The sequence below is a fragment of the Gavialis gangeticus genome, unplaced genomic scaffold, assembly GCF_001723915.1.
Source record: "Gavialis gangeticus isolate Ggan-Ray unplaced genomic scaffold, GavGan_comp1, whole genome shotgun sequence".
Taxonomy (NCBI): domain Eukaryota; kingdom Metazoa; phylum Chordata; order Crocodylia; family Gavialidae; genus Gavialis; species Gavialis gangeticus.
Genome location: NW_017729034.1, coordinates 30,215,791 through 30,231,920, shown reverse-complemented (window position 1 = coordinate 30,231,920; position 16,130 = coordinate 30,215,791). Strand labels below are relative to the sequence as shown.

Sequence of the window (16,130 nt, the reverse complement as noted above, 5' to 3'; positions counted from 1 at the left end):
TCTCCTCGCATCCCTCCCCCATGTACTCCTGTAAGTGACTCCCCACCCCAGAGAGGCTGCAGTCAATACCTGTGCCAGCCATCACTAGCTCCCCATCTCTCCCTCACTTATTTCTTGTGCTTGACTCTGTCCTGAGCTTGCCAGTTTTGAATCCAGACCCTGGGGCCAAGGATGAAGCAATGAGTGTGGAATCTACTCCCTTCTCCCTTCCAGGGACCCCCAGATAGGCATCCTCCCACATGCACACACACATGCTGCCCTGATGTGCAGAGTAAGGAGGGGAATACACCCTGCTCTTCCCCTCTGCTGTGGTCCAGGCAGGCAATGTGGAGCAGTAGTATTGTCAAGGCTGTCTTTGGCTGGGGGTGAGATGTGATAAGCTATACTTATTTTAGACAATAGCAGAGGAAAAAGAATTATGCAGGAAGGATGGAGATGGGAGTGACGTATCGTGTCTAAGTGTGTGGATCAAGGTGGGGGAAAGGGGTCCTATCCAGGGCTGAGGATTGGGTATCAGCTGGGGTTCCACTGCCTCCAGCACTGTCTTGTTTGCCAGTGCTGGACTGGACCAGGGCCTCCCTAGCTGCCCCATTCAGTACTTCTTGTCCCCTGTCTCTTCCCCAGTGATGGCCCTGACAGCAGAAAGGGGTTGGCCATGAAGCCTTGCACAGCCCAAGGGGGACTGTGGCCTCCCAATACACTGCCTTACATATGGTACCAGAGCATTACCAGCAATCCCGTTAAGGTTTCAAGGAGCCACTTTAGCTATAAGCAGGTGTTGTCCTTGGAGTGGGATCAGCTGTGCTGGGATGCATCCCGGCATAGCAGATCCAATTAATGGTGGAGCACAGATGTTGCCTGTTCTCCTCCAAGACTGGGTTGCAGCTCCTGGGGCTTCAAGGCCCCTGATCCTGTGAGATAAGTGCAAACTGGAACCCTGGGTTCCCTCACTTGCAGAGGAGTGATTTAGTGTGTGTATGTGTATTGTGTTGCTGATCACTGACTCAGGGTGTGCCTCTGCAAGCAAGGGAACACCAGCTTTCCCCGTTTGCAGATGGGTGCCCTGAATTGGGCACAACAGCATGATACACATGCCCAGGGACATTCCTCTGTGAGAAGAGGAACCTGGGCTTGTACTCCCTGCAGGTGAGTCCCCAGGACCTGCCAGATCAGGCTTTGGGAGCACCTGCCCAGGGAGACTGGAAAACATGGGCAGCTCCAGGCTGCCTGTGCTCTCCTGCTATAACCAAATTGATGTCTGCTGCAAAAAAGTTGTGCCAGTTATTACTACAGATTGTTGCGACCACTATTTTGGGCATTGGTGGTATGATGAGGGGTATGTGCTTCTGTTTGCTTGGGCTTTGTGTTGCCATTAAAAATGTTTATGGTGGCACAAGGGCAGCATCTGCTTGCAGTGTTGGTCATAGCCATGGTGACCAAGTCCAAAGTGACCTCAGACCCCATGGACTCCTACTATTCAGGAATCTCTTCTTTCCAATACAAGGGAAGATCAGTGCACTGCCTGCTCATGTAGATAGCAAGCTAAGTTGCCTCAGGAAACTCAGGGAAGTCCACCCTGCTGAGCTTTAAAATGTCAAAGTAAACAGCGGGGTTGGAGTGTTTTTCTGTAGCTGTGATTGTCCAGGAAATGTCTGGGAGCCAACTTCTTTTTTTTCTTCATGATGTCTTTTATTGGACCAACTAGAGTTGGGACAGCTGTTGGGACAAGCTTTTGGGCCTCGATTGCCCATCCTTAAACACATGGCCAGACAGATCTGAGGAAAGACACTTGAGACCCAAAAGCTTGTCTGACAGCTCTTCCAACTATGTAGCTGGTCCAGTAAAAGATATTGCAAAGAAGCCTCACCTCAAAGTAAGCAGCCAAACTTTTCCAGTTATGCCCTTGCAGGGAACAGCCTTTCCCCTCCTTGTTTGTTCTTCCACAAGTCTGTAGCCCTTATGAGCTCAGTGCAGTCCCCTCACAGTCTCCTGATGGAAAGTAGCAGAGTAGGGGGACCCACATTGGTCCTCTGCTCTGGGTTCTCTCCCGTTATCTAAATTGTCCCATCTTTGCTCCCCAAGACCTCTTTCCTCCGGGCTGGCCTTCCACTCCTCAGAGCTGTAATTGTCAACCACAGTGCCATGGCACCCTAGGTTGCTTTAAGATCCTTTGAAGGGTGCAATGCAGTATTAGCACTGTTAGGGGTGTAGACAATTTACAATATTAAACCCCAAGATTTCAAATAGTAATCCACAATCAGAAACCTTCTGACCTGCTGGGGTCTCTCTGAGTTCCTTGCAACAGAAGAACTGCTTTAGTATTTTTCGATAGACAAAAATGAGTGAAAGCTTAAGAGCTGTGGGGGGGACCTCAAGTCTAATGAGTCTTGAGTCTAAAAAGATTGAGAACTACTACCTTAGAGGAACGCTCTATCCTGCCTGCCCAGCCTGCTGAGGGGCTGGGGTAGAGCTTCTTTGTGCCATGCTCAGCAATGCCTCCCAACAGCTGACAATGGGAAGGGAAGGAAAATCCTGTACTACTTGTAAAACTGGAGGGAGGAATTTCAGAGGCCAGATGGAGCTGCCTGGACTCATACAATTTGCTGAGACACCAAGTTGCTATCCCTTTTCTTGTGCATGGCACCCAAGGGGTCAGAAGCAGTTGGGAGCCTGCCTCACTTGTCTGACATCCAGGAAGCCTGTTGGCTGCTCGCACGGGGCCTAAAGAAGTGCCATGTTACCAATGCAGGGTCATCAGAGAAACTCACTTTAACCCACAGAGCACTGGTAAGCTCCACACAGCCAGGGGATGTTAATGCCCAGCAGACTTATGAGTGTATCAGGCCCTGCGGGTTTCCAGAGAGCTCCTCTCTACAACACAGTGGTGGTGTGGTCATGAGTCAAAGCACCCAAGGACCATCTCCACTGAGATTTGAACCTGTCCTTTATGGCACAAGCACCTGTCTCTTGGTTTGAGGCTTGGGGAGAGCCCTGCCACCTGCCCTCCAGCCCCGGTTTCTCCCTGCATAGCAACAGGGCATCCATCTGATTTTAACATTTGTGCTCCTCAGATTATTGTATGGGGGGTTGGGATTAATTGAAAAGAGGAAATACCGCTTCCTCCTATTGTCCTGCTTCCCGCCCTGGCTACTGATCTGCCCCTTGGAGTCGGTTCGGCTTGTTCCTACCAGGACCTTCGGAGTTGCCCGTTTCTGGGTAGGGGAGGGTGTGTGCAACAGAGAACGTGTCTGTCCAGCTTGTCTCTGCCACCTAGGCTGAGCTTCTTGGAGTGCCCTCTGGCAACCCTTGTGGGGCTGGGGAAGCTCTTGCAACCCTATGTCTAGCCTCCATCCACCCCAGTATATATGTGTAGTGAAGTGGATGTGCATGCATGCATAGCCCCTCAGCATGGGGCAACTCCCTGCCACAGGGGAACATGGGGATAGGTTATCTATCCCCTAATGGCATGTTGTGGGGTATCTTACACCTTCCTCTGAAGAGCTGTTGCTGACTTTTGTCAGAAATGGGACACTGTGTGGGAGAGGCCCTTGGGCTGGCTCAGTGAGTAATGGAGTTGGTTGCTAGTCTTGAGTCATGTAGGGCATCCCAGGTCTTACTGCAGTGGATCAGCCCAGCTGCTTGGATCTGGCACTGAGTGAGAAACAGATGCACGAGCAAAGAGAGGCAGGGGGAAAGGGGTAGGTGTGTGAAACTCATGGGAAGATGCAGCCTGGCACTTTGCTTCCTTCAGGCCAGGCTGTTATCCCTTAGTCATATGGGTCTGGCACATAAATTAATGGCTGGGCTCCTTTGTCCTGCATCTCATGGGCATACCCCTGTACTTTGTCACCTCCCTTGGTTTGTGCAGGTCTCCCCTACCAGTCCCATAGCACCCATCTTGAGGGGCATGCTTCTGGGGCATCCTTGGAGGTTATCCCCCACAAGTCTTTCAACAGGGGTTTATCCTACTTAATGGAAGCTGAATGAGGGTGTTGACAGGCTCCTGAAAGTTTTCTTTGGGTTAGGAAGATGCTTTTGTTGGGGATTTCTGTGGCCAGGAGCAAGCTGTAGTTCTTTTCATCTTGAGCAAATTCCCAAGTCTGCCTTTGGGAGAAAGGGCTTTGTTTGCTTTATTGTCTAAATATCTAACTATGGGGGCTTGAGACTGACCCTGGGAAACTCCTGGCCCTCCCAAGCCATGCTTTGCACAGATGAACAGGTCACAACCATAGGGAGGGAGCAAATTTCCAATCCCCTTTCCCAAGGAGGTAAGCTGAGGAAAAAGCGCCCCAGGTCTCCTGAGGCAGGGGAATGGGCATGTGCCCTGGGCTGTGACAAAAGGAGTTTGTTGGTAGGCAAGGTGACAGAAGTGGCTCCAGTCTAGTATGAAGTCCTCTGCCCTCTATCTCTTATCCCCGTCTGTCATTTCACCCCCATCCCTGGCAAGCATGCGCTGAAGCAGCAGGCTGGCTTAGCAAATATCTGGGCTCAGAAGCACCACATGGCTTGCCACTAGGGAGGCAGTTACCGGATGGGGTGGGCTGGGCAAGGGAAAACTGGGAGAGAAGCTAGGTCCCTTCCTTGAATGGATGCTGTCTGACCTCCCTTCTGGAAAGACAACAATCAGCCCCTGTTCCCTGAGCCAAGACCGGCTTATCTCCTCTCCCCTGACCTGGGAGGTTATTGGGAGAGGGCTCCTGGTCTTTTCCCAGAAAGAGGCCCCCAGAAGGTTGCTGTATTTGCCCTCCCACTCTCCATCCAGACTGCTGACCTCAGTGGAGGGGCCTGCTTGTTATCTGTAGGGCTCTCGTGATGCATCTCTGCACTGCTGCTGTCTGGGGAACTACTGCCTTGCTCAGCCTGGACTGACTGGGACTCCTGAACCACGGTGCCCCTGGACCCCCACGGTAAATCTCCCTGCAGCTGTGCTAAAATGACAGAAGTGTGGGGACGTGGGAGGCAGTCACCCTGAACCAGCTGGAAGATCTGGGCTCCAGATCATTAGGTCACTTCGCACTCTGCTGCCCTAGTCCGGGTGTTGGGAGAACCCTCTGGCTGATGCATGGGCAAGAGCATCGGGCCTGAGTTCTCACCGTAGGGGGTGGTAGGATGCAGCCTTGTTTGTACCACTCTTTGGCCAGCATCATGTTGGTGGGAGTGAAGGGGGGATGCTATTGATCTGTTTCATATGTTGATCTCTCAAGAACATGCAGTGGGATTGGGAACATGCTGCATGCTCAGGGGGCCGTGGGACCACCTGGCTGTCAGCATGCAGGCATTTGGGAGGGGACAGTAGGCAGAGGTCCTAGAAATTCTAGGGTATTCGGCTGAATTCAAGAGCCCAGTGCTGTGCATGTTCACAGTCTCATGGAAAGCGCCTTTGTCTAGCACAGAGACGTGGGGTTTGATTGTGTTCTTAGCTGCTGCAGTGTATCTGGAGTCACTCCAGGGGCTGCTTTTCGATCTGCTCAGGCACGTCTTGGGTTGGGATCATAGCCTGTGCTGTCTCTTGGGAGCAGGTGGAAGTGAGTGCACGTGGCATTCACGTGGCTGGCACTGAGTGGGTGTGTGAGAGGAGCATAGTTTCCATGCTAAGGAAACTGAGGGGGTGGTGAGATGAAGCAAACCTTTCCATTCCAGTTTAACTTATGCAAGGCCTTAGTTGCTGCACCTGCTGCAAGCCCCTCTGTGCAACTCCCTTTGCCTACCTTCTGAGTGCCAGAGCCTCTATGAGTTGTACCAGCACTAGATCACTTCATATCCTCCATGTAATAACAGTGCTAAAAGGGCCTGTCTCTTTTCCTCCATCACTCTAAATCAGGAGAAATGCATGCTACTAAGAGACCTGGACAAGACTGGGAGACATAAAGGGAAGCACCCTTCCTTGTTGCGGGTTGCGTAGACCAAGTAGGCATTTCTACCTGGTGATTGTGATCTTTAGTGGTGCAGATCAGGTCAGTGACATTGCAGGTGGACAGTGCAAGTGGCTGTAGCACATGACTGCAGTTCCAGAGTGTCACCACTGTTGCTTCCCACAAGACATGTGGCAGATGAGATAGTAGAGAGCCTGCTGGTGTTTGGACAGATAAGGCACAATGTGTTGTTGTTTTTTTTTTTTTGTTTTTTTTTTGCATTGCATCCTAGGGAAGTCACAGGGGGATAGTAGAGGGCTCATGACAACATCTGCAGGGAGCAAAGACGAGAATAGCTGGGTTTGTGTCACTTTTGTCTCTGAAGTGTCAGGGTTGTGACTCGCTCTCAGGCCAGGGCAATTTTTTACCTCTTGTGCTAGACCAAGGTGGAGTTTTATAGTCATGGATATGGGCAGTGCTAGGGGGAGCATGTCTGGCTGGAGAGCCTTAGCCTTGCCAGCAGCTTTGTGGGACCTGAGAAGCTGGTACTAATGTGCTTCCCCTGTCTGAGAGATCCTTCTGCAGGGTGCAGGAGCCTGAGGTACTGCTGCTTGTAAAAGTCTGCCTTGATGTCCAGTTGGCCATGCCATGTGGAGAAGCCTTTGGGAAATAGTCAAGCAGAGGCACTGGCCCTCCAAACGTTCCCCTGTCCCACTCCTCCTTGGTGTGGTTCACAGCCTCCAGCTCAGGCTTTTCTGGGGAAACAGCTGCAGGGCTCTCAAGGATTCTGACCTCAGGTGAGCAGTGTGTGCCACATCAAAGAGTGCCACAGCTTCTTTTCATGAAAATGGAGTGAAGGAAGGAGGAGAGCGGAAGCCAGGAAACAGGAAACATCGTCGGGCCTTTGATGGTAACTGTTTACATAAGGCTTTCGTCTTTGTTCCAGGAACAGAGATGCACATGAAACCACACTCACGTATGCAGATGTGCTCACAGCTGCCGTGCATGCATACCTGGGCACGTGTGTGGTGTCTTGCGTGGGTGGAGAAACACAGGAGGCTAACTACAGAAGTCTGCATTAGCGAGGACTGTGCCCTCCCAGAGTCACTGGGGTGAAGGAGGGTGTCAGAGCTGGCAGTACATACAGTCTTGTGGAATACCCCATACACACAAGCAGCAATATTATAGTTCAAGTAGAAACCAGGTCTGAATGTAAAACTTCAGGCAGAATATAACACAACAACATTTGATGTACAGCCAAGTTATGCACCCCTTCACCTGCCCTTCAGTCAGCCTGGCATGGGGTTCCCTTCAGGTTGGCTTCCTCTGCCCGGATGTTCCCAGATCTATCCAGAAGGGCCTTAGATTTGTGGAAGCCTATCTGGAGATAAGGCATGTAGTCAGGTCTGGGGAAGCATCCGGACCCACCCCAGTTTTGTTATGCTTGACTCTGAGGAAGAATTGATCATTTTGATGTAGCATTGTTCTTGATGGCCATTATCTAGGAGCCTCAGGGTCTAGACATGGACCATAGGAAGTCAGTGCTGTCCTGATTGGCCTGAGGCCCTGAGTGGGCTGTGCAGTTTATCAGACGCAGCCCCTGCAGTGCGGGCCAAGACCAGGAGCAGTTTGGATGGCTTACAGGTTGGGGATGCCATGTCACTCCCCTCCCATCCCCTCCAGTGGCATCACGGGGCTGTCATGTTATGGCCTCAAGATGCATGCCGACCTCTGGTGCCAAATGGGTAGTGGAAGGCAAAGGCAGGTGCCCTTGTCCTGTGAGAGAACTGAGTTTACCTGGGTGACCATGACTGTGCCCACCAGCAAGTGGGTGGGGGTTGTTTGTGAGGAATTGGTTACACCTGCTTTATTAGGGCAGGGGCACTCCCAGCAGGTGCTTGTAAAGTCACCCACAGCTGCACGCATTGGTTGGTTATAGTCTGGTGGTTTGTGAGAGCTGGTGGCTGCCTATGAGGTTTTAGCAGGATGCAGCTGTACAAGGTGCATGATGGCAGTCCCCCAACCAGCTGTGGAAGGAACTGGAGGCATTTGGCAAAGGGAGAGGCCCGACAGAGTGGGTAGGAGTGTGGGGCTTGGCATCTCCCCATGAGAAGCACAAGGAGGTGAGGGCAGGTGGAATTACTCCCCCTCTGAAGCCCTGGGTGGGAGTGAAATTTCAGCTTTGGGGTGATAGATCTGAACGTGTGTGGTAGGGAAGCTTGCAGCCCTTGCAAAGGGAGCAACTGGCAGGCCTGGCTTGTCTCGCTTGAAAGCAGAGAGAACCTTTTGAATGCCTGCAACCCCCCCTGCTCTTGATCCCTCCTGGCCCACTTCAGCCTCTGCCATTGCTGTGTAATCCCTGAGCTGGCAGCCTCTGCTCCTGCTTGCACACCATCTCCTCCATGTAATCCCTCATTTCCCTTGGCACTGCAAGCCAGCGTCTGGGCAGCGTGACCTGGGCAGCTTGCCAGAGGTGGCACCGGACACTACGTCGGTGGCGGCAATGCAGATGCCAGCATCCACTGCTGCAGTCCCCTCGGCAGGCCCTGTGACTTTGGCAGGGCCCTGTCGCCCACCCGCCGGTGGGAGGGGAATGCATGCTCCCACCACCCCCACATGCATTTCCTTGCTGAGCGGGGGCAGGGCTGGGACCAGCTGCTGGAGCTGAGGTGGCTCCACTTACCCCAGGTAGGCATGTGGGTGCTATGTCCGCGCTGGCTTCTCTGGGTTGGTGCTGTGGCAGGGGAACTGAGAGAAGAGCCAGGGGCAGGTCTTTCAGCTTGGGAGCTTCCCAAGAGATTTCTTGGGGTTTGGTTTCAGTCCTGCTGGGGTTCACCCAGCCGCCTCCGCATTGTAGGAGTTGTGTTCACCTCCTGGCCTTTGCCTGGGGTCTCAATGTACAGTCCGCCTTGCTGAGAGTGGAGGTGGGAGGGGTCCAATTGTAGAGGGGCAGCAGCAGTCTCCCTTGGGGCTGTGCTGAGATAAGGGTAATTGAATGTCACGCTTCATGGTGTCAGCTGGCTGCTAAGGACAATTGCCCAGCTGCTAGGAGGGAATTCTTTCTCTCTCTCTCCTTCCTTCCCGCCTCACCAGAAGCAGCAACTGCCCAAGCCGGGGAACCAGCAGGAACCAGGATGTTGTGTAGGGAGCCAGACGTGTAAGATGGGACCTGTTTCTGCACTGGGGAGGGGAGGAGGAGGTGGGATGTGCAAGGAGCTATGCAGTGCTCCCACTGCCTGTGGAGGGGACCACGTTACCTGCATCTGCCTTTGTCCAGAATGGATCTGGAGAGGGGAAGTAGCTAAGATGGGGCGCCAAGACTGCATGCGCCATGGAGATGGTACCAGTTCCTGGTGAGACCTGTGGAGAGTAACTCCTGGCAGGCACTATAGGATCCACCGGCTGTGCTGCCTGCTGGGAGCTGCCTCCCACCTCGTGCAAGCTGAGCCTGGGCACCCTGGGCCGGATGAAGACGTGTGAGGAGCAAACGGGCTCCCAAAGCAGGAGCAGGCCAAATTCATGCAGGGGCCAAGCGAGGGCTCTTACAGCTCCGGGGACAGCAAATATGCAGCCTCTAAGAGGGGCATTGGTCTGTGTTCAGAGCATCCTGCTTCCCCAGACATGTGGAGCTCAGGAGTGGTTGGGTCTCTGCAGTGGCCAGACCTTCCTGAAGGCACTGTAGCAATGAGGGGGAAGAAGGGGCCATATCCTTGGGGGTGGGGATTGTAGCAGGGCAGAAGGGGGTGGGGGAAAGGGGTAGATGGTACATTCTCAGTTTAGTGGAGGAGTGAGTGGAGGGAGCCCTGGGACTTAGCAGATGGCTCTGCCCTCTTGCAAAGCTGGAGTATATCACCATCCTGAAAGCACTGCTGCAGGCAGGGGGTGCATTGGGAAAGGACAGTGAGAGCTTGCAGGAAGGCCTGGGGGAAAATGGATTGAGGCCTGTCTGGCCCTGGGGTTGCCTGGGTAGGAAGTGCAGGGAGCTGGAGAGGGTTATGTGGTTGTTTGGTGGGGAAAGCATGAAGGGAGTGTCCCCTGCCCTGGAGCTGCTCTCCAAAGTTCCCACAGGCCTAAGGGGAGCACAGGGTTGTGGGGGATCGATGGGCAAGGCTGTTTTCACATAGACCCCAAGTGCTGTATGGATCAGTGGGGCACAGGTGTGGCATATCATTTGTGGGGAAGGCAGGGTCCTCAGTTACAAGGCTGGTATCTTCTCGGAGCCTGCCATGGAAGAGCTGTGCTCCTGGCTGACCTAACAGACCCAGATCGCATGCTGTGCAGAAGGCACAGTGTGCAAACTGCGTGGGCAAAACCCTGCTAGGCCCTGTTGGGGAGAAGGCCCATGTAAGGGCTGGGCCTTGCTGTAGGAGGGAAGGGCTCTGTGCCTTGTGTCCTGTGGGGCGCACAGCTCCTCCCTCCTAGGCCTTATGTCCATGTTCCTCCCAAGTGACTCATCCTCTGGTTTGCAAGAACTCAGCAGAAGCTGAGGCAAATCCATGGGTGTTTGTTTTTCATGCTGATTCCCATCCTTCTGGGAACCCTCACCGGGGCTTGCTCTTTGGCACCCTTGGGCTCTGAGAACACAGCACTGCCCTGCCTCCTTCAGATACAGCTCCTCAGCATCGTCTCTGTTTGTTTTGGATTTGCAGGAATAAAGCAACCAAGGGAAGGAGTGAGACTTGGTGTGGCTTGGCAGCTTGCAGCAACTTCCACTGGGCACCATGACGGCGAAAGATGGCCCTCAGGACAGGTATGGCCAGGACCCCAGGGTGGGGAAGCAGAGGCTGTGAGCATGCGCAGAAGCAGCACCTTCTCGTAGAGGGACTGCTGGTAAGCTACTCCTTCCACCAGAGCTGCAGCATGGGAACCAGGCTAGAGATGACCCCTTCCCTGCAGCCTGGCATGATCCTGGCAATCCTTGGAGCTGGGACAGCAGGAGCTAGCACTGTCCCTGAACCCAGGAACCCTGCTGCCCTGCACTGCAGATCTCGCCCCTTCATGGCCAGGGGGTGATCTCCTGATCATGAGATCTGGGAGACTTGGCTGCCCAGTCTTGTCAGATCCTGGTACGGGATACTGGCATCCAGGACCATCAGAGATGAATCTGCCTCACTGGGTGCCACCTTGTGGAGCCCAGCTTCTGCTTGTACCATTACCAAAGAAGCTGTGTCCCATTAAAGGGTTTCCTTCCTTCCTGCGTCATATTTTCCATAGCAGATGGGCTGTAAACAGTGCTCACTGGGAGATTACTGGGAGACTTTACTGTTTCCCATGTCTGGGAGCTGCCAGCATGCATCTAGTTGCCTCATGCCTAGGAGAGAGCCCTTTTTGACATGCCCCTTCCCAACACACTCTCCCTTTCACAACTTAATGGAAAGTCCCTAAGGTCCCAGAGCAGTTCACTTGTTTAGAGTTGGCAGGAAGAAGAGACGGAAAATCCCACGGCTCTAAACCCATGGGCCTATGGGGTCAAACCCATCTCTATGTCCCTGCAACCCCTTTTGTACAACCAGGATCTCTGCTGTCACCTTTGCATCACTCTCAGCCTGGTGCAATTCGTAAGAAGCCTGAAACTTCCCCTCTGGTTCATGGGGCAGGGGGAAACAAAGGATGGATATGGAGCTTGGAGCCTCTGGTGTTTGTGGCTCCAGGCTTTATTTTTCCAAACACCAGTACATCCATGTTGGTCTCTCAGGCATTTCCCCACCTAAGGAGCAGTAGGTTAGAGGGGGACTTGGGGACTCCTTCAGCCCCTTTTACCCCAATGAGGTTTAGATCTACAAGAGAGCCACTGACTTTGCATGTGCCCTGGTAGTTGATTTAGTACCTGATTTTTTTTCAGAGGTGATGAGCACTTGCTGCAAGGGCTGGAGAGAGCCAGCCTTCTTAAAATCACAGTGGTTACCCACACCGAGAAGTTGTAGTTGAATGCTTGGGCTTCAAACTTTTGTTACTGGTACTTCAAAATCCAGTCCCTGGAGCTCTGAGCATGGTCCAGAGCCCCCATGGACCTAGGAACCTCAATCCTCTGGTGACATGGGTGCTGATAAGGGATGCATTGTCCAGCAGGGGCTGTCCAGGAACCAAACATATGACTTTGGGCCCTGTGAGGGAAGCTTAGGCAGAACCAGCCTGCACTATCCTGAGGCATAAAAATATTATTTATTATCTACTCAAGAGAGCCCAGTGGGGGAGACGAGTGCAGGGCAGGAGTAAGGGGCATCAGCAGAGCTGTAGGAGTGGAAGCTGGCTATAACCCCAGCCTGCACCAGCACAGTGTCTCCCTGCTCTCTAATAGCTCAGCCCCTTTTTTGCTTCTGTGTCCAGGTTTGAAGGTCATTCACAATTTGATGCCCGTTCCCCATTTCTTTGGCTTCTGCCATGGGGTAATTTAGAGAGTGGTGTGACGACCATTGTTTCTCCTGCCCTGCGCCAGCTGCCCTTGCTCAGAACATGTGGTGACTGTCCCCATCTCTCTGTCACCCACAGGTACAAAGGTGTCTGGTTGATCTTCTTCATGCTGGGCCTGGGAACGTTGCTGCCATGGAACTTCTTCATGACAGCCACACAGGTTAGGATCTCAGTGCTATGGCTTGGGCTGGGGTGGTGTATGTGGATGTATGTTTGTAGGGAGGGAACAGGCCTGTGAGTGACAGGTGTATGTTGTGGAGTGGGGAGGGGGGACCTATGTGGCACATGCGTCCATGGTTCCTTTTGCATTTGGGAAGGAAAAATGGCTGCTGTGTATTTGTGCATCATTAAGGAAAGCTTATAGTGTGTGTGCACACGAGGAGGTGGGAAGAGGGGAATACAGCACACGCATGAATGGCTCATGGGAATTCTTGAGATCCCTAATCAGTGGGATGCACTCACTGGGCCCCTTCCTTTGCAGTATTTCAGCACCCGCCTTAGTGATGCCCAGAACACCACTGCTGTGGACCGCCTCAGTGAGGTGAACGGCACGGGCATAAACTTGCCTCCCACCTACCTTCAGGCCAAGTTCAACAACTTCATGACCCTCTGTGCCATGTTGCCTCTGCTCATCTTCACCTGCCTCAACTCCTTCCTCCACCAGAGGTGAGCCAAGGCCCCAGCACTCACCTAGGCCACTCCAGGCCTTCTCTTAACCCTGCGGGCAGAACTTGGTTTTCGGCCCCACTCCCTCCATCTTCAACATCTTGATCATGTTGAAGTCAGAAATGAGACCCACCCAACTCCTCTCTTGTGACCTGGTTCCCTTTAGAGTATACTCTTTCCCCATCTCCCAGGCCCCTCATGGGGCTGGGCTCTCCTTCCTGAGGTGCTGTTCTGTCCTGCCCTACAGGATCCCCCAGCAAGTCCGCATCCTGGGCAGCCTGGTTGTTATCGGGCTGGTCTTCCTGATGACTGCTGTCCTAGTGAAGATCCCCATGGAGCCACTCCCTTTCTTCATTGTCACCATGGTCAAGATCATTCTTATCAACTGTAAGTGGGGCCCAGGGAATCCTGGATGGTGCTGGTGTCGGGGCAGATGGCCACACAGGAAAGAGACGGGCACAGGCCCCATTCCACTGCCCCATCTCTGTTGCCCTAGGAAAGACCAAAGCACACTTTTGGTGCAGGATCCCATGCCTACATATCGCCTCCTGGTACTGGAGTTCATGACCACCCCTCTGCCAGGGGTGTAGGCAGCAGGGCAGAGCCCTGGCCAAGCCACAGCATGATCTCTCTATCTGGTCTCCCAAGAGGGATGGGGAAGGGGCACCATCCTGTCTCCCCTACCTATTTTCTAATTTCTGTATGTCTCTGTCCTTGCAGCCTTTGGTGCCCTCCTCCAAGGTAGCCTCTTTGGATTGGCAGGGCTCCTGCCTGCCAGCTATACAGCACCCATCATGAGTGGGCAGGGACTGGCAGGGACCTTCGCAGCTCTGGCCATGATCTGCGCAATTGCCAGTGAGTAACTCCCTCCCCACTTGGGCATCATGGCCCCTTTCAGAGCTCGCCTGATGCCTGCCTCCTCTGCTGCAGACCAGACCCTGTGTCTGAAAGCTGTAGAAGGAGCCCTGTTGCACCTTCATCTGCTCAGAGTTGGCCACTACAGCCATTTAAGGGAAGAGCCCTCATCTTGAGCTTGGGATCTTGGGGGTGGGTGACCCCCATAGGGGGTGCTTGGGATCTTGGGAGGCTGCTTCAGGTCTACTGTCCTGGGAGACCTGGCCCTGTTCCTGCCTAGCAGGACACTGGGGAGGAGTGGTGATCAGAGTGGGGACTGGTGATCTCTCTCCTATTGTTACTTTCTCCAATAACCCCTGTCATTGCTTCTCCCTTCTCTCTAATCTGTGCTGCTAGCTGGATCACCGCTTGAAGACAGTGCCTTTGGCTACTTCATTACAGCCTGCGTGGTGATCCTGCTGGCTATTGGCTCCTACATCATGCTGCCCCGACTGGTAGGGATTCAGGCTCATGGCTTGCTTGTTCTCAGGGAGCGGGGGTAGTTCCCATGTATTTTGACCCAATGGGTAAAGAGCTTTCGGTTTTGCTCTGGGGCCCACACAGTTCTTTTGTGATGCTACAGCGCTGAATCCACAGGGACCTGGTGTCTCATCAGACAGATGGACCCACCACTCTTCCCATGTGAGCTTTCCCAGGCAGCATCTCCCCCACAACACGCACACAGAGACAGAGATGCATTCTGTGCTCAGACACATTGTGGTAGTCTCTTGTGTGTGTGCACACTCGCACATTTGGACACCAGGGAGCTCTCTGTTGTGGTCACTCTTTCCCACATGCAAGGTGTCTCTCTACTGGCCTGTCCCTTAGAAACACACACACAAACGAATGAGCTCTCTGGCGGCTTCTTTTGGCAGGACTTCTTTCGATATTACTCGGTGAAGGACAAGACAGAGTACCAGGTCCATGAGCAACATGCTGAGCTGGAGACCAAGATGGACCTTATCGAGAAAGGTGAGGCCTACCGAGCAGGGAGTGTTAGTAAGAGGAGCTGGGGACGGACTTGGGGAGGTGGCTGCACCCTCTGCCCTTGGCCTTCCTCCAGAATGCCCCTGGGAGGGGGAAGCAGTTGGCATGAACAGGATACCACCTACAAAGGAAAGGGATTCTTGGTCCCTGGGATCAGCTATTGCCTTGCAGCTTCTCCTCACATTTCCTGTTTGTTTTGCCTGACACCAGATGAGCCCAATGGTGTGGAAAAGAACAATCTGAACACTGTGCCCCTCCATAACCCCAACCAGAAGCCCTCAGTCGTCAGCATTTTTAAGAAAGTATGTGAGCCACAGACCACTCGTGCCCTATGGTGCATGCCTGGGTCGCTCCCAGAGAGCTGGTTGAGTGTCAGAGCCCAGGCCTTGCAAGTCCCTGCCTGTTTGGTGATAGCCCCTGGCTCCATTCTGTCCCCCAGATCTGGGTCATGGCTCTGTCCGTCTGCTTTGTCTTCACCGTCACCATTGGTGTCTTCCCCTCCGTCACTGCCGAGGTGGATTCCTACATTGCAGGGGAAACCAAGTGGAGTAAGTGTCCGCCTTGCACTGGGCATCAATGTCGCCCCCTTCCTCTCTTGGGAGCCAAGGGAGGGGGAAGGGTACAAAGGGAGTGCCCCCATCCCCTTCCAAGAGGCAGAGTTGGAAGGCGGTTGGGCTTGGGAGTGCATGTAGTAGGAGGGGAGGGACCCTGGTGTCATCTCACAAGAACCAGTGATCTACATGTGGCCCAGAGGCCCAGCCCCCTGCCAGGTGTTCTGACAGACTGGGAGCCAGGCTGCCGTCCCTAAGTCAGGTGGTGGTGAGGACTGGGCATAGATCCCTCCTGGCTGTAGGGCTAGTGTGAACAATGGGGGATAGAGGGAGGCTGCAAGCCTCGTGGCCCTGAGAGGTGCCATGTTGGTGAATGGCCTTGAGCTCCCCCACTGCCAGGTACTTGGTGCTGCAGAATGCGCCTTACACAGCAGGTGGTGGAGTGGGGTGTGTGCTCAAGCCAGGTATTGACCTCCTCCCTCCACTTTCTGCAGAAAATTACTTCATCCCTGTTGCTTGCTTCCTGATGTTTAATGTCTTCGACTGGCTGGGACGGAGTCTCACAGCCTTCTGCTTATGGGTAAGTTTGGGCCAGGAGAGAGGGCAGGGGATGAGGGCAGGGGATGGGCTCATGACAGAGGCCCCCACACAGCATGAGGCAGTGGGGCACAGCACAGAGCACATCCCTGCCTGGAAGCAGCTGGTGAGTGCCAGGCTTCTTTTTTCCAAGAGCTGGAAGCTGGGGCCGGGCAGGGAAGCCATTGACAGG

General features: G+C 53.7%; 1 protein-coding gene across 3 annotated transcripts in view; it reads left to right on the top strand.

The window, feature by feature from the left end:
* SLC29A1 (solute carrier family 29 member 1 (Augustine blood group)) overlaps positions 1–16,130 on the top strand; it is a 60,364-nt gene that overhangs the window by 31,060 nt on the left and 13,174 nt on the right. For all 3 annotated transcript variants that reach the window (XM_019526870.1, XM_019526867.1, XM_019526868.1), the window contains 10 exons: positions 10,502–10,602; positions 12,342–12,423; positions 12,745–12,929; positions 13,177–13,316; positions 13,650–13,784; positions 14,181–14,278; positions 14,699–14,795; positions 15,021–15,112; positions 15,250–15,358; positions 15,856–15,941. In XM_019526870.1, coding sequence (XP_019382415.1) covers positions 10,574–10,602; positions 12,342–12,423; positions 12,745–12,929; positions 13,177–13,316; positions 13,650–13,784; positions 14,181–14,278; positions 14,699–14,795; positions 15,021–15,112; positions 15,250–15,358; positions 15,856–15,941 — 1,053 coding nt within the window. In that variant the 5' untranslated portion in view covers positions 10,502–10,573. The remainder of the gene's footprint in view (positions 1–10,501; positions 10,603–12,341; positions 12,424–12,744; positions 12,930–13,176; positions 13,317–13,649; positions 13,785–14,180; positions 14,279–14,698; positions 14,796–15,020; positions 15,113–15,249; positions 15,359–15,855; positions 15,942–16,130) is intronic.